Genomic DNA, 23,444 nt, shown 5'->3' with positions numbered 1-23,444 from the left:
TGTCCAATATAACCATTTGTGTTCGGTTTAATCTTCCATCTCATTGAGCCAGGTCCTATTCTATATTTGCTTGAATGTTGAACTTTGTGTGTGCAATGAAACTTGGAATAAGGAGTTGAGCTAACTTCTGGGAAGCTTGACTTCAGCCTTTGTTTTGTTACCTCAGTAGACTCTAATAAAAAAAATGTTTGCATTTGCTGCCGAGAAATTGAACTTTCGAAGTGGAAAAACATGATTTGTACTATGTATGGGGTGTAATGGTGTTCCAAAGCAAAAAGAATTGCAGTTGTTATTGTTGCTAATTTTTTTCCCTAGATGATTTGTTTCACAGAATCTGCATTTTTTTTTGTTGAAATCGTGTTTCTATTAATTTGTGCTACTTTGAAGTAATGTGATACCTTTAAGTTGAAAAACTGAAATTCTTCGATAATTGACTGATCATGGAAGAAGAATAGGTGCGTGGATTTAAAGTGTTGGAGAAAAGAGTTTGAAGATGCTGTTGTGAGTGAATATCTTTAAACCTGGCCAAGCCTTAAAAGGAGTTTGGTGGAGAAATTTCGATTGAAGAAACAAAAGATTAGGTGGTGGTGGTGACATTAACAATGTAATGGTGATGGAAGTGCGGGGATTAGGGAGAGGGAAACAGAGCTTCACAAAGTGTGGTTGGTAACTTGGTATCGAGGTGTGAGGAATGAAAAGGGAAGGTTAAATTTTGGCTCTTGTCGATGATATCCCTTGGGCTTATTCCTGACTCCACCTTAAGCAGTGGAAAATAGTCAATGTTTTCTTCAAGATTTTTTTTTAATGCTAAATAGAACCTTGACAACGCAAAAGCGTTAGTGAAGCCGCTTGATGTTTCAACTTACCTTATAGCCTGCAAACTAAAAGAGTATCATAAGACAATGGATTGATGATGTGGCTAATGGAAAATGAAGCATAATAGCGACAAAGATAGGTAGAATTATTAAAAACCTCAACTGAAAAGATAATTCAACGAAATAATTACTTAAAGTAACAAATCAATAACTTGCCTAATTCTAAAAACCACTATTTGTTTTCCCATTCCCTCTTCATAATTGCCTTTAGATACTCAATCTCTTCTTTCACAATTTATTAATTTCTTCTTCATGAATTTGTATCCACTGATTTCTAAGCGTGTCATTTTTTTTTCTGCAATCTCAAGTTTGTTGCAAATTTCTTCTATTTGTTCATAGTTATAGTCAACTACTTCGAAGCCTATCTCATTGCGCAGAAAATCAATTGCTTTTTTTGATGCTGAATTTTCTAAATCTTCTAGACTTGTTGTTGAATTTCCTTTGAATTGGTAACTGTCTTTGATGTTAAACATTCAGATTGGAACGTCAATTGATATTTGACATTTGTATTGATTTTCTCCCAATATTTCGTTGTGAAATTCTGGGTCGTCCATCTTTAATATTTTGGTGCAGTATATCAGCATATCTTTGAAATTTTGAGTGATAAGTTTTCGAAATTGATTTCGTTGCATAATTTCATAGATCAATTTATAGTTAGACAAAAACTTAAAAATTAAAATTAACCAAACAAATATGAATTTTGAATTTGTTTACCTTTTTATTGAATATGTTGAGACTCGAGTATCGTTCTTTATTCTCCTTGATCATGAGTTTGGTATTGTCTAAAATAATACTTTTAATATCTATACTGGATATTCCGCCATTTTTGTCAATTCTTCCAACCTAAAGTTTTAGAAGTTTGTCATATATACCTTATATGAAAAATAATATGAAATTTAAAACTTGCCTTTGTTCGTTGTTTGAGATTCATTGATTTCTCGAGAAATTCGATTCTTTCTTGTTGTTCTTTTACGAACTTTTGGCTTTCTTTCAACTTCTCCAAGTTGTAGTCACCAACTTCGGAAAGATACACTTTACTTTTGAATCTAATTATGGTTCTTGCTGCACTGTTTTTAGACTCTTCGAGTGATCGTGATGGTTCTCCTCTAATATTTGTAATACCGACTACATCGTTGCTTACCTGAACACTTGCATTAAACCTTCCATTTTTCAAATAATTTTCGTAAATAGGTGGATTCAAATTGAGTTGTCTCATAATATCTTTCAACATGGGTTTGAATGACACTTTAATTCTTCTTGAATACTGTCCTTCCCTCATCTCTATAGTGATCCTTTTCTATTTTTCACATAAGATAACCAAGAAAAAATATTGTGTTCAAATAGTAGTAATACACATTAGGAAAAAAATTAATACATACTTATTATTAAATATTGTACATATTCTGATTCTCGTAGTTCTATATTGACAATCCAATGAAGTTCAATATCTTCTATTGTATGCAATGAAAAACATGAGAAAAATTCAACTAGATATGTAATATTTGGTTCAACATGTATGTCAGAAAAAATAATTGAAAACAAAAAGTTTACTTGTGTTTTTTATATGCGTTGGGGTGGGGAGATATGATCGTATGTTTTGTATATATATAGGTTGCTGGAAAGGAAAGAAAAGGTTTTCTTATTTAATTAGAATTCCAGTATTAGTATGACTCTAATTTTGAACATATCTATAATTTTTTTTTTGTTTGACAATTAGAAGTTAAAGCATGGTAGGACTCTTCCTTGTAGTCATCTATACTGATAGTAGAATTCTCCATATGCAAGCGCAGATTGGTGATAACATATGGTTATGGCGTGTGTTTTATCATTCAAAACCCAAAAGGCATATAAGGAGCTCATTGAGTACTCCCCGAAAATGTCAACCATATCTAACTGAAAGGCAAACCATTTTACCATTTCTTTGGAAATTTGAGGTGAATGAGAAGCCACAATTGAAGTATATAAATCAACATATAAATCAAAATATAAATAAAAATCTGTAAATAATTTAAAATTTGTATAGTGATTGAATAGTTTTTTATGTATGTGTTTTATGCTACTCTAATGGTGAAACTAAGATAGCTTTGTTTGATAATTATTAGACATTTGATTATCATATATAGGATTCCCCGAACCAATGTGTACAATGACATCAATGTTTTAAACCTTGTTGAAGGAATGTGAACTGGGAGTGTTAAAAGAACAATCTTTGATAGTAAGAAGTTTGTATATGGTGTGTCGATAGGCACAGGGTGGAGTGGAGTAGAGTCGTAGAGTGGAGTTGTAGGTCTAATTTTTTGGAATGCAAGTGCGTGCTGAATCTAAACGATATGGTATATTTATTGTGTTGAGGTTTGGAGGTAACTTCCATGGGACTGTTTGTTGCTTATAAGCATAGGGAAAAAACAATAATTGGACAACCATGATTTTGAAGCATGTGAAATGAATATCGAAACTTCTCATATCTCGCGCTTTATTAATCTGACACAAATGGAATATTGTATGGTTATGAGCTTAGCTCTCCTGCTCAATAAATGTTTGTTATCTTGTTTATGTAGCTAAGAGCATCTTTTGTTGTGATCTGTAGGCGTAGGTCCTGGGACACTTGTTGGTTTTGCAGCATTCCACTTGTTTCATATACATGTTGTGTGAGTAGCAGTTCCAAAAGCAGGAGAATTGGAAAATATATCAGTTATAGGCGTCTGGGTAAGTGGTAGATGAGATAGGCTCTCGTTTTGAAATTGAGAGACATACACATGTATCTAACAGTGTGATCCTCATTTAGACTTAAACATGAGTTCACTTAAAAACTCTGTTTGGTGCTCGACACCTATGGATGGAGGATGTTAGTATCTTGTGAGTGGGATTGCTTGCTAAAATACGTTTCTCTTAATGATACTACTCTAGGATATTGTCAACATCCCATAAATGGAGGATGATTCTTGGACCGGACTATGTTAGTTTAAGGGATCCCTAGATTAGTAATAAACGTGTTACTTCCATTTGAAACCATTTGTTTTTACACAATTGGTCTCACAATTTTAACTGATATGGTATTATGATTCTGCTTAGCACTGGTGGAAACAATGGCGGTGGATATGTAGCTTCAAAATATGTTGTTATTTGCTTACATGGAGGGCTCGATCTTGTTTTTACATGCCCTGATAAACAGTCTTCCCATCGCCTAGTTAGCCTTTTTCGGACAACTTGCTACTTTATGGAATGTTGTAGGTAGACTTCTTTATCCTGTTTTATTGAATCAATATCATTCCAGGAGTTGGTGTTTGAGGCATACTTTCTCTCTGACCTTTACCTTTGTTGGCATTTCTAGGTGTTCTTGTGCTTATGGTTCCAATTCCTACCGTAGCTACTGAGAAGGCCACTGCCGATTTTGTTTTTACTCGCTTCAACATGGATAATGGTGGTGGAATCCACAATAGTTTTTTACATATTTATTCTTGGCCTCTTAATGAGCCAATATAAACTTTTTCGGTATGATGCATCTGCATATATGGTAAGTTATGTTTCATACCTCCATGTCTATTCCATTAATCAAACATATAGAAGCCGGAACACTTCATGTAAACGGTCCTTTATCAATAATTAACTTTTACTATATGCATTAGAAAGTTATTTTTTTTTTAGTCAAAAAATTTAGCCATGTGTCGTGATTTTAATTGACGAGCCAAATGAGTTTGGGGCTTAATCGTATATGCAACTACACACAAATATATAGCATAGCATAGGAGTTTTTTCCGCAATTACTAACATTTTCATTTGACTGGTTTGGTTACTTGTTTGCCTAAAGTTAGACAATAGCTAATGATTTGCATTTATTCTTGGACCTCTTCTATAAGGCGGGAAACCAAGAATGCAGATAGGAGTGGACCAAAAGGAATAATAAATACCATTGGGATATCTATCATCGTTGGTTTGGGTTACGTTATTAGGTATCCGCTTTTGCTAAGGTAATCAACTTAATTTATTATGTATAAGTCAGTAATAGTAATAGAAAATACATAATGTTTAAAATTGATTAAAAAAATAATCATGAGAATATATATGTCTTCCAATGTCTTCAGATTTGACATTATTATCTCCTTTTCAGGTGTAGACATCAGGGGTTGTATCCATTTTAGAATACTACTCCAATGGTAACTTGTGCTATAATTATGACTGAAGGAGACTTTGCTGGCCCAAGTAGAATAATTTTGGTCCATAGCTTGGGTGAAATAAAAAAGTTTGGAAAACCTTACCTCACCCAAATGGGAGTTTTCCTTGGCGAGAAGCACTGGTGAACTTCCTTGAACTCATACTTGGCCTTGTCTATGCTGTTGCCAAATACTTGTCTGTGCCGTTACTTGCACTTACCTCATTAAGTGAGTTGTCATACTGTGCACATGAAAGTAAAATGCGACTTGTACTCATTCCCTTGCTTATTGGGATCGTCGTCACTGGGATTTTCAAGGATGCAACCCTAGAACTGTATCCACAACTCAAGGTTTGTGAACATACTTTTTATGATTGAGAATATATATATCTGTATTTGGTTGGTAGCTGCTAGGGTAAATCTCTTACCATTTGGTGATCGAACCTAGGATATCCAATATTAAATCATTTCAATAAATTTGAGGCATCGTTACGTGTAAATTGTTCCGGGATCATTCACCATACTAAAATGAACTGTTAAAAAAGTTGGTTTCGTTACCTTCTTGGCTTCTTGGTTTTGGTTAGGAGGAAACTAACCTATTGTTCCACCACTACTTGTCGGTAAAAGCCTCTGACCACTTGTCCCAATTTTTTAATTAAAAAGGTGTAGGTGGAATTTGTGCATTTCATTTATTTATAATATTGCGATAAACTCACGGTTTACTTTGCATTATGTGATGATCGGGAAGGAAAGTTCCCTTGGCATCCGGGTTTTACATTGCATTTTTCCTCATATTGGTCAAACTCCCAGGTCCATATTACCCGTCGCGGGGCGGATATTTATCCCACATTTTGCAAATGGTGGAGTCTTTGAGGGCCTAATGGTCGCTATTATGTGGTATAAAAAGCCCCATGTCGGACCGTAAACAACCTTGCCGTAGACTTCAACACCTCATCATCGGTGTTAGTGAACATTGATAACGCTATGTCCCAGAGGCTCATGAAAGCATTGTTACGTCTCGGTCGTGTATTCTATTTTGCAGCAAGGTGTAAGCTTCGTCAGAGTTGTAGTTTATGGAGATACGGTGGTATTTAATGTTGTTTAAACTATAGAGTTAGGAAAAAAAAATCATTTATGTACTGATTTTTGCGAGAGTTTTTTGCTGAACATAGTTTAAGTAGGAAAAATATTAGCCCATGTGTTGTTTCTTAATTTGGATTTTTTGTATATCAGACGTTGTTTCCTAAAGAATGGTGTTTGTTGAGCTATTTTATGGTTGTTCTGTAGAACTTGGGCTGTTTAGTAAAGGAAGAAAGTTCATCTTTGTTTTGAATTTGAGCTCTATAGGGAAGGAAAGTTCTAGTCTCTTGTTGTTGAATTGGGTATGTGAGTTTTGTGTAGAAAAAAATATGAGGGGAATTGTTGACTGGTTGTTTAAAGTTTTGAATATGAGCTGTATGGAGAAGATTGATGATTCATTTCTATGGTTCTCCTTAAAATTGGTTTTTTGTGTTTTGTATGAAAGAAGATTTAAGGAAAGAATAATGTATTTTAGGGGGGAAAAGTAAGGTCCAGAGAAGAAACAAAGCACATTTTGGTTTGAGTTTTTGTTTGCATTAGTATTTTGATTGAGAAAGCAATGAAATATATATAGCTAACTCGAAATCTTTATATGTTCTTTTTTATTGATTCTATGTTGTTTGGATTTCTCTTTGACTTTTTGTACATTTCTTGTAGTGTAAGAAATAGAAGCCAGTTTTAATAGATGAAAAGTTCTAATAAAAAAATTGATGTAGGAAATCTATTTATATCACCTTATATTTTTTAATCTCAGATTTGGTCTTTGGTCGACAAAGATTGATACACAGATTCAGGGATAGATTTGCAAAACTTGCATTTCTTGTTGACTGGTCTGTTTCGTTGGGATTCTAGACCGTGTTAGATGAAGCAACAATTTAGACAGTGAAAGGCAGTGCGCATTGTTAGAATATTTGTTACTATATTTAGTATTAGGAAGTATCTTGTGTATTTAGTAAGAGTATTATCTTCTCCTAGATATGTGGATCTAGGAGATCTCTGTATTCATGTATATATACTACTAGAAACATCAATAAACATTATCAGAAATATTCAGTAAAACATCTTTGACATGGTATCAAGAGCCAACTCCGATTTCCTTTCCACTACCCCATTACTATAGGAATAGGAGCCTTTTATTTTGGTATTTAGTTTCTTTTTCTGGTCATATCATACTTTTTATTACCCTCTCCTACTTATCGTTCTTATCTTTTTTGATCTAGTTCATTATTTGTGTTCTATATCATAATGACAGACTTAACTACCAATAATGATTCCGTTGTTGTGCATACCAATAACGATTCCACGGTCATGTCTAATCTTTATATGAAAGAGATGTCCTCACTAATTACTCCAGAACGACTTGATGGTACTAATTACATCAAGTGGTCATTGAATGCGCAGAACAAGATCAGGGGCATAAAACGTTGGGGCTTTATCTCTAGTACTAAGGCTGCTCCAACAAACATAAATTCTGAGGAATATGAAGCTTGAGAGGACGAGAACTGTCTGGTCAAGTCTTGGCTTTTTTATGCAATGACCAAGGACATCAGGTCAATTTTCCTTCGCTTATCTACGGCCAAGGAAATCTGGGATACTGCAAAACAAACTTACTCTGTTAGCCAAGATGCATCGAAGGGTTATTAGCTATATTGTGAGGGAATTTCTGTCCACCAAAATAGAGGTTCTGTTATTCCTTATTTTGGAAAACTGAAAAGAAATATGGCAGGAATTTGACTCTATTGAAGACTGCACTATGGAGTGTCCCAATGACATTAAGAAATATACTGCAAAGGTTAATTCTCAGCGTGTGTATGTTTTCTTGGCCGGTCTTGATTCTCATTTGGATGGGGTTCGTGGTCGTGTTCTTGCTATTAAGCCACTTCTAGACATACAATCTGTTTATGCCATGGTTTGTCTTTGAAGCTTAATCGTCAAGATGCCATGCTTGGTGGGACATCTAATGAAGGGACTGCTATGGCGGCTTGAAAATCATTTGCTTGTCCTGATTCAAAGAAAGGAGTTCGTAAGTGTACCCATTGTAATGGTGATAACCATGTAGTTGACACTTGCTTTAAGCTACATGGTTATGCAGATTGGCATACAAAGGGTAAGTCGTCTCCCATGTCTTCTAACTCTAAGGCAGAGAGTTCAAGTTTGAAGAGTCACTTAGTCACTGCTGCTGGATTTGTTGCCCAATCAGGTATATCTAACTCTGCTCTTATTGCTTTTACTAGAAATAGTGATTGGATAATTGACACAGGTGCTACTGATCATATGACTTGCGATCGATATAAATTTAACCATTTCTCCTCTAGTTGTCCCAAATCAGTCATTACTAATGCTAATGGTGTGTCATCTCCAGTTGTTGGTATTGGCACTGTACCTTTGTCCCCTTCTTTATCTATCCATGATGTTTTATTTGTTCTGTCACTAAATTGTAACCTTCTCTATGTTAGCTAATTAACCAAATCTAATAATTGTGTTGCCTTGTTCTTTCCCACTCACTGTATTTTTTAGAACACCCATACCAAGAAGAGGATTGGCAGTTGTAAACAAAGTGGAGGATTGTACTATATGGAGGATGGTTTTCAACAGTCCAATCAAGGAGTACAAGCTCATGTTATAAGTGACAATATGGTTAATAAAAATAAAAACGAGATTTGGCTTTGGCATAGACGACTAGGACATCCCTCATTTGGTTATCTTAGGAGATTATTTCCCTATTTATTTAATGGTTGTAGTCTTTTTGAGTTTGCTTGTGAAACCTGTGTAATGGCGAAAAGCCATCGTCTTCGCTTCCCTTCAAGTGATAATAAATCATTTGCTCCTTTTTTCTTTAGTTCATTCAGATGTTTGGGGTCTTGGCCACGCCCTACACATAATGGGATGAAATGGTTTATTACTTTTGTTGATGATCGCGACTTTCGGATGACACGGGTATATTTTTTAAAACATAAAAGTGATGTCTGTACAGTTTTTCCCCTTTTCCATTAGATGGTGCTCACACAGTTTGACATCTCTATAAAGGTTGTTCCCTCTGATAATGGGGGTGAGTATTTCAAAAACGAATTGACTGGCTTTCTGCATTCGGCTGGTATTCTACATCAAACCTCTTGCCCTTATTCCCCTCAGCAAAATGGGGTTGCAGAACAAAAAAACAGACATCTTTTAGAGATTACTCGGTCTTTATTAATTGGTGGTCATGTCCCATCTCACTTATGGGGCAAGGCTTTGAACTCTGCTGTTTACTTAATGAATCGTACACCTTCCAGTGTTGTCCAATTTCAGAGACCCTTAGATGTGCTTTCTGATCACTGTACGCTTCCGTCCATTGTTCATTTAGCACCCTATATCTTCAGGTGTGTGGTGTATGTTCACTTACATACACAACAACACACCAAACTTGATCCACGTGCGTTGAAGTGTGTCTTTGTTGGGTATGGCTCAACTCAGAAGGGTTATAAGTGTTATCATCCATCGTCTAAATTTTTTTTTGTCTCAATGGATGTCATTTTCCATGAACACGACCTTTTTTATACAGAGATCACTGATTCTTCACTTCAGGGGGAGAATAGAAATGAAATGCAGAATCATGATGATATAATGGTCTTTGATTTATCGGAACCACAATCACCTAGTGATAAAAACTCAATAGAAGAAGTTGATGCAACCTCCACTGAGTGCTCAAATAAAGAATGTGAATATCAAATCCATGATAGTACATTACCTCCTACAACAGATCCACTAATCCAATCTTCTCTAGAAGACCCATTAGAGGTATCGCCTGACTCTATTATTGTTGATTCTAATATTCATGATGTTAACCTACCTAGTCTTAATATTAACCTACCTAGTCTTATTGTTGATTCTAATATTCATGATGTTAACTTGCCTAGTCTTAATTCCGAATGAGTTCAATATCATCTTCCACCTCGATCTAACCGTGGCCAACCACCAATTAAATATGAACCTGATCCTAAAGGTAAAGTGAAATATCCCATAAGCAATCATGTGTCATACCACAAGTTGTCCAAGTCATATGCATCTTATGTACTCTAGTTATCATCTGTCTCTATTCCTAGTAAAATGCAGGAAGCTTTAGCAGATTCTAGATGGACTAAAGCTATGGTAGAAGAAATGGCATCACTGAAAAAGAATGCCACTTGGGAACTTGTAATCTTACCAAAGGGAAAGAAGACAGTGGGGTGCAGATGGGTATTTACAGTCAAGCTCAAAGCAGATGGGGCTATTAAGAGATACAAAGCTCGGCTGGTTGTGAAAGGGTATACACAATCTTATGGTGTAGATTATCAAGAAAACTTTGCACCAGTTGCTAAACTCAATACTGTGAGAGTACTTTTGTCATTAGCAGCTAACAAAGATTGGCCTCTTTTTCAGTTTGATGTAAAAAAATGCTTTCCTGCATGGAGATCTTACTGAAGAAGTATATATGGATCCTCCTCCAGGTATACCAGAATACTCAGATATAACAATGGTCTGTAAACTAAAGAAGGCATTGTATGGGTTAAAATAGTTTTCAAGAGCTTGGTTTGGCAAGTTCACCAAGTCTATGAAGAAGTTTGGCTACAAACAAAGCAACTCGGATCACATTTGGTTTTTAAAACACAGAAGAGGTAAAATTACTACTTTGATTATCTATGTTGATGATATGGTGGTGACTGGTGATGATCAAGAGGAGATTTCTAGTTTACAACAGTATCTGGCTTCTGAGTTTGAAATGAAACAGCTCGGAAACCTTAAATATTTCCTTGGGATTGAGGAAGCCCGATCAAAAAATGGTATTTTCTTATCCCAGCGGAAATATATTCTTGATTTATTATTTGAGACTGGAATGCTCGAATGTAAGCCAGTTGATACTCCCATTGAGCATAACCACAAGTTGTTTCTGTGTTTGAATGCAACTCCGACTGATAAGGGTAGATATCATAAGCTTGTAGGGAAACTGATCTATTTATCGCATACCAGGCCAAATATTGCGTATGCGGTTAGTGTCGTGAGTCAATTCATGCATGACCCACGTAAACCTCATATGGATGTTGTAGAGCGCATATTGAGATATTTGAAATCTGCTACGGGTAAAGGCTTATTGTTCTCGAAACATAATCACCTAAAAGTAGAAGGCTACACTGATGTAGATTGGGCAGGCTCAGCCGATAACAGAAGGTCTACCTCAGGATATTTTACTTTTGTAGGTGGAAACCTTTTGACTTGGAGGAGTAAAAAATAGCCAGTAGTATCGAGATCAAGTGTTGAATCTGAATATAGAGGTATGGCATATGGGGTATGTGAGTTGTTGTGGTTGAGAAACTTGTTGACGGACTTGGGTGTTAAACCAAAAGTGGAAATGAACCTGTATTGTGACAATACGTCAGCTATAGAGATAGCTCATAATCCTGTTCAACATGATCAGACAAAGCATGTGGAGATTGATATACATTTTATCAAAGAGAAACTTGAAGCTGGAATTATTATTTTTCTATTTGTCAAGTCTGAAGACCAACTAGCAGATGTCCTTACTAAAGCAGTGGCTAGCAAGGTGTTTAATGATTCTCTTGTCAAGTTGGGCATGTGCGATATCTACGCACCAACTTGAAAAGATGCTGAAATAAGGTAGAGCGCGGGGCGTACATGCATATCCAAGCGCCAACCCCCCGCTTTACTCTTGGATGTTAAAATCAAGACAAAGAGCGGCGCCACTTTGTCGAAGCATATCCAAGCGTGGAAGCGGTAGGCGCCTTTGTCGAGCATATCCAAGTGCGTTGCGCGCTTACTCTTTTCAAGTTGAGCATGTGTATATCCACGCACCAACTTGAGGGGGGGGGGCATGTTAGAATATTTGTTACTAGTGTAGTGGCACAATGTAGAAAGATTGGACTAAGTTCGCGTTACAGGGGATAGGAGGTAACATAAGTAAGGACACGGAGGAGCAGCAAATCAAGACCGCGGAACCCTAGTCCACGGATGTGGCAGGCATACAGTCGGCAGGAGGGTCGTAGGATAACAAGACAGATGGGCGGTCCAGATGAGAAGGGGGAGAATATAAAAAGGAGAAGGTGAGGAGAAAAAAGGAGGCTGCTAGGGTAAGAAAGAAGAGAGAACAGTGAAAAAGAAAGAGAGAAAGAGAAAAAAAGGAGATTGTGTAAGAGAGAGATTTAGAGTCCATACATTTGGCGCCGTCTGTGGGGAACTAGAGAAAAGCAACTTAGAAATGGCACCGAAGAGAGCAGCGGGTAGGCCAAAGAAGGTTAGGGTTCAGGAGCCAATGCCGGAAGCGATGATTGAGGAGGGGGAAGAACTAGAAGAAGGGCGAGCAGCGGAAGAAACACGCCTGATGCGAGAAGAGATTGAGAGGTTGAGAGAGGAGAATGATGAGCTGGGAAGAGAGAGAGAGAGAGAAGGCGGAGGAAGAGGTCGCGGAAGAGCTAAGCGAAGGGTCCGAAAATGAGGGATCTGAAGACAAGGAGGAGCCCGGACCGAATCTGGTGGAAAACCCGATAGTGGGATTGACAATGGAACAAGTCCAAGAAATGATAGACAATGATAAGGAGGCAAACCGGCGGCAGACGAAGGAGCACGGGGGAGCGGCCAGTCAGGTGGTGGCTGGGTTGAATTGCAACCCGTTAGCAGATAACATATGGGCTTCAGAGGTTCCAAAGCGGTTCGCCCAGCCGATGTTCGAGAGATACGACGGCAAAGGAGATCCAGTAGATCACATCCATCATTTTCGGCAACAGATGCCACTCTGGCAGGAATCTCGGTATGATGGTCTGCAATGTATGATGTTCCCGACTAGCCTTAAAGGAGGGGCGTCAGATTGGTACTACAGATTGCCAGCGGGGAGCATCAAAAATTTCTAGGAGTTAGAGCAGGCATTCATAGATCACTTCGTACACCAGAAAAAGCGGGTGGTGGACATCGCAATCCTATTCAATGTGCGACAAAGGTCCGCGGAATTAGTTAGGGAGTTTCTGTGTTGGTTCAAGCCAGAGACGCTGAAAGTTGAAAATCTGGATGAGAGGACAGCGGTGATAGCCTTTGAGAGAGGTTTGCACCCGGGGACAAGAGTGCACCAATCCGTAGCCAAGAATGAGATCGCGACGCTACATGAGCTATATCCGCGAGTGGAAAAGTATATAAGATATGAAAACTCTATGCAGAAGGATTCCAAGAGGTCAGGGAAGGACGTGTTGTCTTTGGAGAAGGAACGGGAACACCGAAAAGCGGAGACATCGGAAAAAGAAAGTGGGAGATACCACAGGTACGGGGCGCGAGCAGAGGGAAGCTGGGAAGGCATCCGAAGGGAGTACAAGGAGAGGAAGCCATACTGCGAGATGGAACAGACTCCATTGATCAAACCGCTCAGTGAGATCTTGCCCTTAATAAATAGTCTGTCGGGGTATGAAGGACCGCGAAGCATGCCAATAGAGATACCTGAGAAGCCCTTCTGCGCATATCATCAGATAAGGAATCATGAGACGAATGACTATTACGCCCTAAAATGGTTGGTTTAGAGAATGGTGGAGAAAGGGAGGATGGGAGAATTTGTGAGAGACGCCCAGAATGAGGAACGCATGCCGCCACAGGGAAGAATACTGGGAACCATCAATGTGATTTACAGCGGGGAGGTTCTGAGTCATAACGCTCATAGAGACAAGATACGGTGGACCGCAAGCATCCAGCAAATTAATGAGAGAATGGATAGGCCACGGCAGAGAGAGGTGGCAGCGGCATAAAAGGATAGAATTGTGTTTAGCAGCGCGGACCTCCGGGCAGTGGACTTTCCACATGAAGACGCGTTGGTCATTACAGTGGCAATGGGAAACTACATGGTGAAAAGGGTGTTGATTGATTGTGGAAGTGCAGTAGATCTGTTGTTCAGAGGTGCTTTGGAGAAAATGGGAGTCGATCCTAACCAGCTGCGTCATTCGCGAACTAATTTGTATGGATTTAACGGGAGTATGACAGAGCCCATGGAGGAACTTTTATTGCCCGTGACAACAGGGCCAGTGACAGTCTTCGCTCAGTTCATGATGCTAGATTCGGCTTCGCAATATAATGCAATCTTGGGAAGGTGGTGGATTCACGAAATGAAGACGGTCCCATCAACATATTATCAGGTAATACAGTTCCCCACCCCTACTGGCATGTACAAGGTTTACGGTGATCAGGTAACTACCAAGAACAGTCATCAGGGAACCGTGAAGTAGTTGATCAGCAGAACGGAAGGAGAGACTTCCAATCCTAGGAAGAGGCTAGCATAGCAATTACAGTGCACCTCCAGAGAGAGGGAGGATGGGACATCGGCAGATCCAAAGACGATTGATAAGATAGAATTGGTGAATATTGGGATAGGGGAAGAGGAGAAGTTCTCGTCGATAGGATCCAATTTGCCCGAGGAATGGAGGGGTAAGTTGATACAGTTCTTGTCAGATAATAGGGATGTCTTTGCTTGGACTATAGAGGATGTTACCGGGTTGGACCCAGAGTTCGCATGTCACCACTTACATATGAAAGAAGGCGCCAAACCTGTGAGGCAAAAGATGCGCAGCATTAGGCCAAAATACGCTGAGGGGATCCGAGAAGAGGTCGCTAGATTGAAGGGGGCGGGAATAATCCGAGAGGTGGAGTTCATAGACTGGTTATCTAACATAGTCGCGGTACCAAAAAAGAATGGAAAAGTACGTATGTGCGTGGACTTTACTGATGTAAATCTAGAGTGCCCGAAGGACAGTTATCCCATGCCGCGGGTAGATGAGTTGGTGGATAAGACGGCTAGATTCAAGATATTTTCCTCATGGACGCGTCGATGGGGTATAATCAGGTCGCGATATATGGGCCAGATCAGGAGAAGACATCGTTTGTGGTGGAGGGCGGTACTTACTGCTATACGAGGATGCCGTTTGGTTTGAAAAATGCAGGGTCAACATTCCAGCGGTTGGGAGAGAAAATGTTCGAAAGCAAGATTCGGAAGGGAATTGAGATTTATATAGACAACATGGTGGAGAAAAGTATGTCGGAAGAGGAACATATAGACGGGTTGAGAGAGACCTTTGGGATACTGCGTAAATACAACTTGAAGCTGTACCCTGAGAAGTGTACTTTTAGGGTGACTACGGGAAAGTTTTTAGGTTATATCGTTACGCATAGAGGGATCGAGGCTAATACTGAGCAGATAAGGTCCCTTGTAGAGATGCCATCTCCGCAGAATATGAAGGAAGTACAGCGGTTAGCAGGAAGGGTCGCGGTCCTGAATAGATTCATTTCCAAGTCATCCGATAAATGCAGACCGCTGTACCGTCTCTTAAGGAGCACACTGGATTTCATATGGACCGCAGAGTGTGAGGAGGCATTCCAGGAGTTGAAAAAATATTAAGGCAAAGCGCCTTTGCTGTCACGGCCTGAGACTGGGGAGAAGTTGTATTTGTACTTGGGGGCCACGGAGTATGTAGTCAGCTCAGTTCTAGTTTGGGTGGTAGACAAGGTGGAGAAGCCGGTATATTTTCAGAGCAAGACTTTGTTAGATGCAGAAACGCGATACAGTAGGATTGAAAGGTATGCCTTGGCATTAGTTTTCTCAACCTTGAAGCTGAAACCCTACTTTGAAGCGCATGTGGTGGTGGTGGTAATGAATTTTCCTCTGAGACAAGCGCTTAAGATAGAAAAATCTGGTAGAATGTTGAAGTGGGTAGTGATGCTGAGTTCCTATGAGATACAATATCAGATAAGGACCGCGGAAAAGGCGCAGGCGATGGCTGAGTTTCTGGCAGAGTTTCCCACAGAGGATCCCACATGGGGAGAGGAAATGGTTATGGAACCAGAAAGGGAGGGTGAACCAGACCTCCTAGACCCGTGGGATAAGAAGAATGGGTGGAGGGTATTCGCGGATGGATCGGCTACCGATGCATGCAGTGGCATAGGAGTCGTGTTAGTTACACCTGATAATGGCAGAATAGAGCAAACCATGAAACTAGGGTTCGTGGCGTCCAGTAATGAAGCAGAGTACGAAGCGGTGATAGCAGGATTGAGAATGGTCGAAGATTTGGGAGTGAAGGAGCTGATAGTATATTATGATTCAAACTTAGTGGTGTGTCAAGCGAATGGAGGGTTCGCCGCATGATGCCCCAGGATGGCAAGATATTTGGATGTGGTGTGTAAACGATCCGCAAAGTTCACAAAAATCCGTTTCCTTCATTTGGCCCGTGGAGAGAACAGACACGTCAATGCCCTGGCATATGTAACAGCCGTAATTCCCGGGTCGGAAGAAAGATTGATACGAGTGGGAAGGTTAGAGAAACCGAGCACCGAGGATCTGATAGAGATTTGTCAGGTCACGGAAGAAAAGAAGGGTTGGATGGAGCCAATTAAGGACTTTTTGGCAGGAAAGGAAGTGACGGATAAGAAGGAAAGAAGGAGATGGGAACAAACTTCTCGGAGATACGTTCTACTGGAAGGAGAGCTGTACCGAAAAAACTTTAATGGACCACTGTTAAAATGCTTGAGTCCGCGACTACCCCATGAGGTGTTGGTAGAATTACATGAGGGGGATTGCGGAGCCATTCAGCGGGGAGAACGACGGCACATCGACTACTGACACAAGGGTATTTCTGGCCCCACATGAAAAGGGATGCCGTGGAATTTGCTAAGAGATGTGACATATGTCATAGATTTGCCCAGTTGATATTCGCCCCCGCTAAACCTCTCCATAATGTCTCATGTCCGTGGCCATTTGCTATGTGGGCAATGGATATAGTAGGACCGTTGCTATATCTAAGTGTGGAGAGAGACAGCGGAGGGGATGAGCCCTTCGCTGATACAAGGCTAAAGAGGAGCCTGGGGCAAGATGAGTTGCCCCACGGAACTAAATGAAACTGTAGAGCCTACGGAGTGGGATGAGCCCTTCGCGGAGGAGAGATGTAAAGCACACAGGGGGCATGAAATCCAAGCGTGGAGAGAGACAGAGGAGGTGAGGAGTGCTTCGCTGATAGGAGGTTGGAGGGAGTCGCTGGCAAGATGAGTTGCCTCAAGCGACCCGCTGAAGCTTGGGAGCCCGCGAGTGGGATGAGCCCTTCGTGGATTAGAGATACTAATAACACGCAGGGCATATGGACCGACTGACAGTTGATTGAATGGCCCAAACTAAGGGAAGAGGGCAGGACAAGGGCTACGTTTGATTAAGACCAAGAGACTAGATCACAGAGGAAGGGGAAAGAGTGTAGACAGAGATGCAGTATGATTTAAACAAGTAGCAAAGTCAAGAGATAAAGAGATAACTAACATTCCAGACAAAATCAAATATCACATGCAAGAGAGTAATATCCAGATATAAACAAAACAAGTGTACTGTAATCAGCGGCCGAGATGGGGTAAAAGTGACTTATTACAAAGAAGTACAAAAAGAGTAGGTCTAGGGCATCTCAGAGGGAGTGTTGGTAGCAACTAGTGCATCCAGAACCTCTTCGGAGGGTGAAGTGGTGGTCGCTGCAGTAATGCTCTCCAAGGTTGCGGCAGGGGTCTCTTCTGTAGTCGCAGTAGGGTTGGGGATTTCTTCATGCATCGGCGAGTGGGGAAGGTCTCGGCGGCCGCCACCTCTTCCCTGACATCTTCTGGGGAGGCGACCACTGGGATGGTAGGCCTGTCAGGCAGAAGTCGTTCTTCCTGTGTGAGTCGGGCGAGCTCCTCCTGTATCTTCTTGGTTACCCTTTTTTCAGCGAGAAGCTTGAAGCGTTCTCGAAGGACAGCCATGTCATCTTGGTGTCGCTGAAGTAGGGTGGCGGTAGCATCTTTCTGCTCTTGATTGAGGGTGTCGACGGCAGCCTGGTGTTGTTGAGCTAAAGCAGATAGGTTGAGCTGATGTTGTTCAAGGAGCATTTCCCGCTGACAACTCAGGCGGTCGTTGACCGTGTCCATGTAGTTCTGATGAGATGATTCCACGGACTGCAGTTCATCCTGGGCCTTGAGTTTAGCCAAGTTAGCAGCGGCTAGATCGGATTGAAGCCCTGCGTAGGCAGCCTTTAGACGAGAAGGGCCATTGACATTGACTTCTTTCTCCAAGGCAGCCAACTTGTTCTTGGTGCTGAGAAGACCGCGGATCATGAAAGAAATGTCCAAGCTTACCTAGAAATAGAAATATAGAGGTGAAAAAAAAAAAAAAAAAGCGAGTGTACCCGTTCCCAGTTAGTATACAAAGAGGTGTGGTGCTGATCAAACAAACCCCTATCGGCATAGGTGATGTCCCTAGGCAGATGGGCGTTGTAGAATAGGGAAGAGGCTACGGCCGCATTGTCTAGGGCGGAGTCAGCTGTGGATACTCGGCGGTTGCGCATGTTAAAAATGGGGCAGAAGTCTTCTGCAAATGCCGATTCAGAAACCGGAGCTGCCGGTGGAATCGGTTCTTTGCCAGGCCGGCAGGCTCATGGGGAAGAGATTGCGGGTTGAAGTGACGAGGTGATGGGGGTAGGTGCTTCAGACATAGAGGTCCGTTGAACTACAGGGACTGACCCTTCAGAGGCTGTTGTCCAATGCCTCTTGGACGAGGGCATTTCAGCAGGAGCCCTCATCTCGGTTGGGAAAACTTCTGTCACATCATCATCCTCAGAGTCGCTGTCAAAAAGCTTATGTTTATGAACATCCATGTCGTCGGTGGGGGAGTTGGGAGAGGTATACTGGTCATCCCAGTTGGAAATGGAGTGGTAGGAGGGGATGTCTTCAGGCGCGGGGTTGTGGAAGAGTCACGGGATCTAAGAGGTGTGAGGACGATGGTGGTGGGAGGATGAAACGTGGGATCTTTTTCTGGTAGGCGGAGAGGCTTTGGGTTTCTGCTCTTTAGGAGGGGGAGGACAGTAAAAGGGAGCTGAGAAGCCACAGATAGTTTGTAGACTGGGGATTTGCAACAGCAGGGTGGCGGTGGTAGGGTGGATGCCTAAGTGACTGGCTTGAGCGGGTCTGAGATCGCGGAGTCTTTGAAAAATGGGACAAGATATGCCGGAGTAGAGTTGGGATTTGGAGTCTGGCCGCCAACCTACAGAGCAGAGAAGAACAGTGAGTTAGAGCATAACGGTAACAATGCAATAAAAAGGAAGGGAAGGACAAGGATACTCACCACGGGTGATTAAGATTTAAATCTGAAGGAAGGTCCACGAACAGAAATTGTCCTGATACATATAAAGGGTAATGGTGCCACACTTTGTCTGAGGATGTAGTACGGAGCAAGAGGGGTAGCTTCTGAGGGCGTACACAAAAAGACTGGTATCCCACACCGACGTCTTTGGTACTTTTCTTGATGAAGTAGTAGGAGAAGATGTCGCAGCTGGTGATTTTGGGCTCGCCGGTTCTATTGTATGCATTCGCGGCATACATAGTCCTTCAAAAGTTTCATATGCCTTGGCAGGGGGGGATGTTGAAGTGATTACACACCTGGACATCCAGGAGAGTGAGGGGCAGCCGTAAACCGGCAATAATTTGATCCACCGTGATCACAAGGTGCCCGGGACAACGGGGAACCAAGTGAGGGTAGTGTATGATGGATGGCACGTGTTCTAAAGTTATGTTGGCTGGGATGCCATAAGCTGCCCTAATTGCGTCCAAATTAGGGCGGCGGCATCATGAGGGTGGAGGTAGCAAGGAGACTGGGCGCCTGGAGGTGGATGGGGCCGCTGTAAGGGCAATAGGAGGCGGAGACGCTACTTGGGGTGAACGGGAAGTGGAAGAATTGTCGGAGTTAGAGCCTGACATCGGAAAAACAGAGAGACAGACGCAGAATATGGAAAGAACCTACTATTTAGCTTGAACAAAAATAAAGCAAGCCTAGAAAACGTACTCGAAGGAAGCAAGGAGAGTGGTTATGCCTGAGTAGAGGTCCGAAAGGAGGAAAGAGCCGCCAAGAAGCCAATAGAGCACGTGCAAACTGGAGGTTGATCAGAAAAAAGTGAAGGGGAGAGCAGTGGAAAGCAAAGGGAAAGGGGAAACAAAATGAGGAGGAGGGAGAGGGAGGGGGGTTTAAATAGGGAAGGGATAAAAATGTAATTACTGGTGGTTTGTGGAGCTCGAGGAGTCAGTTGGGTAGCCCAGCCAGTGCGAGACACATGGAAGCGCAAGGAATGAGGGACAGCTGAAAATGCGCGTGATGATTGCAATCCAGTTCACATGCAAACCAAGAAAAAAGAGTAGGGGTGGTGGAAAGAGAATAACAATGAGGGTTCCCGACCCCGGATCCCTTAACGGGACCGCGGAGTCGAGAAGGGGCATTTGTAGTGGCACAATGTAGAAAGATTGGACTAAGTCCGCGTTACAGGGGATATGAGGTAACATAAGTAAGGACACGGAGGAGCAGCAAATCAAGACTGCAGAACCCTGGTCCACGGATGTGGCAGGCGTACGGTCGGCAGGAGGGTCGTAGGATAACAAGACAGATGGGTGGTCCAGATGAGAAGGGGGAGAATATAAAAAGGAGAAGGTGAGGAGAAAAAAGGAGGCCGCTAGGGTAAGAAAGAAGAGAGAACAGTAAAAAAGAAAGAGAAAAAGAGGAGATTGTGTAAGAGAGAGATTTAGGGTCCATACAACTATATTTAGTATTATGAAGTATCTTGTGTATTTAGTAAGAGTATTATCTTCTCCTAGATATGTGGATCTAGGAGATCTCTGTATTCATGTATATATAATACTAGAAACATCAATAAACATTATCAGAAATATTCAGTAAAACATCTTTGACACACATCTCTTACTCTTTGAAGTAGGTGGATCAGAACTGTTAACTTGTTAAGCTATCAGAAAAGGATAAGTATCTAGATTTCCCTTCATAAGAGGAAGATGCAACACGTTTGATTTTTATGCCACCAAGCTCTAGTGCAAAAGTTAGGAGATTCAAAGATGACACTATCACCTAAATTTAGAGTTGCTACAATCCAATCATCATCCATTTTACAACTGAGTATTGAATGCCAATTAATAGCTGGAGGAGGAGGACCCCTAATTCCAGGTCTTCCCAATGATGTTGCACTTGACTGCCTAGCTCCTTCGACTTCCAGTTGAGAGCCCATCCTTCCTGCCGAGTTGTGTGCAAACGCTGGCATCTACTGCTAGGCACTAAGGAAAGGTTTTTTAGCCGAAGGAAGGAGAGATCCCTGGCTCTTCATCTGTACCTACCAAAAATGCACCTCAAAGATTTAGTGGCAGGTCCTTGACCTAACTAATTTGTCTTGGCACACCATTCCACTGATGCCATGCAAGGAACGGATCTGACCCATGGTTTTAGGTGTATTTCCACACCCCGGGAAGGAACCCTCTTTGTCTTTTGTGGCATGGTATCTGATCTGGATACTCCCCTTAACCTGGTACTAAAGTATGAGATTCATAAAAACCGTTGGAGTGTGATGAATAAGATGACCACTGCAAGGTCATTCTTTGCATGTGGTATAATTGATGGGATGGTTTATGTCATTTGGAGGTAACAGTTCAGACCTTTTTGAGCTTGAATCAACTGATGTTTTAGACCCCATCAAAGGAAGTTGGCAGCCTATTGCAAGCATGGGTGTTAATATGGCGTCCTATGACGCAGCAGTACACAATGTGACTTCTAATTCTTTTGTAGGAGGAATTCCTTCCAATATCTCTTTATGTTCTAACCTCAAAAACTTATTTTTGGATAGAAATAATATGGTTGGAAAGATACCTGTGGAGCTTGGCTCCCTTTCAAAGCTTGTTAAACTGCGTCTTGATTCTAACATGCTAACTGGAAGGATCACACCTTCCCTGGGGAACCTTACATCTCTTGAAATTCTTTTGTTGTCTAAAAATAGTTTGGGTGGAAGCATTCCAAGTATTCTTGACCAATTGAAAAGCCTCAAAATTCTTTCACTCACTTCAAATAAGTTATATGGTATCTTTCCTCCCTCTCTTTTTAATCTCTCAAGTTTAGAAGTAATTTCCATCCCCCTGAACCAACTCACTGGAAATCTCCCAACATCGGTTTCATGCTTCTAGAGGGAGAAGGTGATTGCAATAAAAAAGGGTGATGCAATTGCCCTACCTTTTGGTGTTGTTACCTGGTGGTGCAACAAAGATGACGCTAAGCTTGTTGTTCTTTTCTTGGGTACAACCTCTAAAGCCGACAAAGCTGGTGAATTTACTGATTTCTTTCTAACTAGAACAAATAGTATATTCAAGTCCAGGCCACCACAACTTGCAGTTTCACATTCACAGGACTCATCAGCTTGCACTATACAATCCTTCATCCAGGAATGATCTGCAATGCAAAATTAATTACCAGTATGGAGCAAGATATAGGCGGACTTCAATGGGTTCTCTGGCAGAGTCTTCCTTGTATAGAGATGCCTGATATTTCAACTCGGCAATCTTTTCTGCTTAGTCTACCCTACCCCAATGGCCTTCTAGTTCCAATCCTCTATGATTAGCCAAGACATCCCGTTTTGCACCCCAATCATCCAGGAAATACCCCCAAGGCATAATCGGGGCTTCAACCATAAGACTTAACAGAACATATGCGCCACAATTTTATCATTGGACTTTGTAGTGTTCACATAAGTTCTCGCATTACACTTTGATATCTTCATACTCGTATTTTAAGAATTTGGTTTAGTAGTTTTTAGGAGTTTTATTTTATTAGGATTCGTTTTAAGAGATTTGTTTGTACGTGTGTTTTGATATTTGAGGAGGACCAAATAAATAAATAATAAAAGAAGGAGAAATAGCAAATCTAGGAGGTCAAACTAATTTATAAAGTTGCCTTTTTTTAAGATGGTATGAGAATGCACAGTTTGGAAAATAAAGACATAATATGATGTCCGTTCGCTGAAGAATAATGAGATTAGTAACGTGGATTTTTTGTTGTTATGTTATGCCTATATTCCATCTTCTAAGTTCTACCTACTACTTTTCACTTTTCAATATAACCTTCAAACAGGTTACTCTTGATTTTGAACTCTGAAGTGTTTCAACCTATTCAACAAAAGTTCTTCTATTGCCCACTTACGAGTTACCTTCATTTTTGCCATTTTTATGATATGACTGGCATATAAACCTAATATTGATGTAAATTGGTGCAATTGCCCTTTGATTAAAATAGTTTCCCTTAACAATAATTATAAGAGTAAGCTAGTTCTGCTCGTACAACGTGCAGTTCCAGTTTTAGGATCCATTGAATGTAGATATTGACACTTCAATTAACAACTCCAACAAGTTGAATTGTAAGGTTTGCTCAGTCCTTCTTGTGCTTTAGGTCTTAAGAGTCATGCCCGACATCTAATATCATCTGTCGGAGCCAATTTTGTGTGTAAATTATATACCAAGATGGCACGCTC

At 41.0% G+C, this 23,444-nt stretch overlaps 2 protein-coding genes and 1 pseudogene across 2 annotated transcripts; all 3 read left to right on the top strand.

Moving 5' to 3' along the window:
* The first annotated feature begins 13,940 nt into the window (after nt 1-13,940).
* LOC147511321 (uncharacterized) lies at nt 13,941-14,333 on the top strand. Its single transcript, XM_086598429.1, has one exon. The coding sequence runs from the start codon at nt 13,941-13,943 to the stop codon at nt 14,331-14,333; it is 393 nt and encodes a 130-aa protein (XP_086454555.1).
* Nucleotides 14,334-16,252: 1,919 nt separating this feature from the next.
* Nucleotides 16,253-16,717, top strand: LOC147511320 (uncharacterized). Its single transcript, XM_086598428.1, has one exon. It carries the CDS (start codon nt 16,253-16,255, stop codon nt 16,715-16,717), a length of 465 nt encoding a protein of 154 aa, XP_086454554.1.
* A 4,244-nt stretch (nt 16,718-20,961) lies between these two features.
* Nucleotides 20,962-22,368, top strand: LOC147511319 (F-box/kelch-repeat protein At1g30090 pseudogene; annotated as a pseudogene).
* Nucleotides 22,369-23,444: the final 1,076 nt, after the last annotated feature.

The sequence above is a fragment of the Coptis chinensis genome, chromosome 3 (genome assembly GCF_015680905.1).
Source record: "Coptis chinensis isolate HL-2020 chromosome 3, ASM1568090v1, whole genome shotgun sequence".
Lineage (NCBI taxonomy): Eukaryota > Viridiplantae > Streptophyta > Magnoliopsida > Ranunculales > Ranunculaceae > Coptis > Coptis chinensis.
Note: the sequence above shows the minus strand (reverse complement) of the source record. Positions and strands in the feature narration are given on the sequence as shown.

Coding starts and splice junctions, on each gene's coding strand:
- LOC147511320 (XM_086598428.1), top strand. CDS start 16,253: ATGGCAAGATATTTGGATGTGGTGTGTAAACGATCCGCAAAGTTCACA.
- LOC147511321 (XM_086598429.1), top strand. CDS start 13,941: ATGGGAAACTACATGGTGAAAAGGGTGTTGATTGATTGTGGAAGTGCA.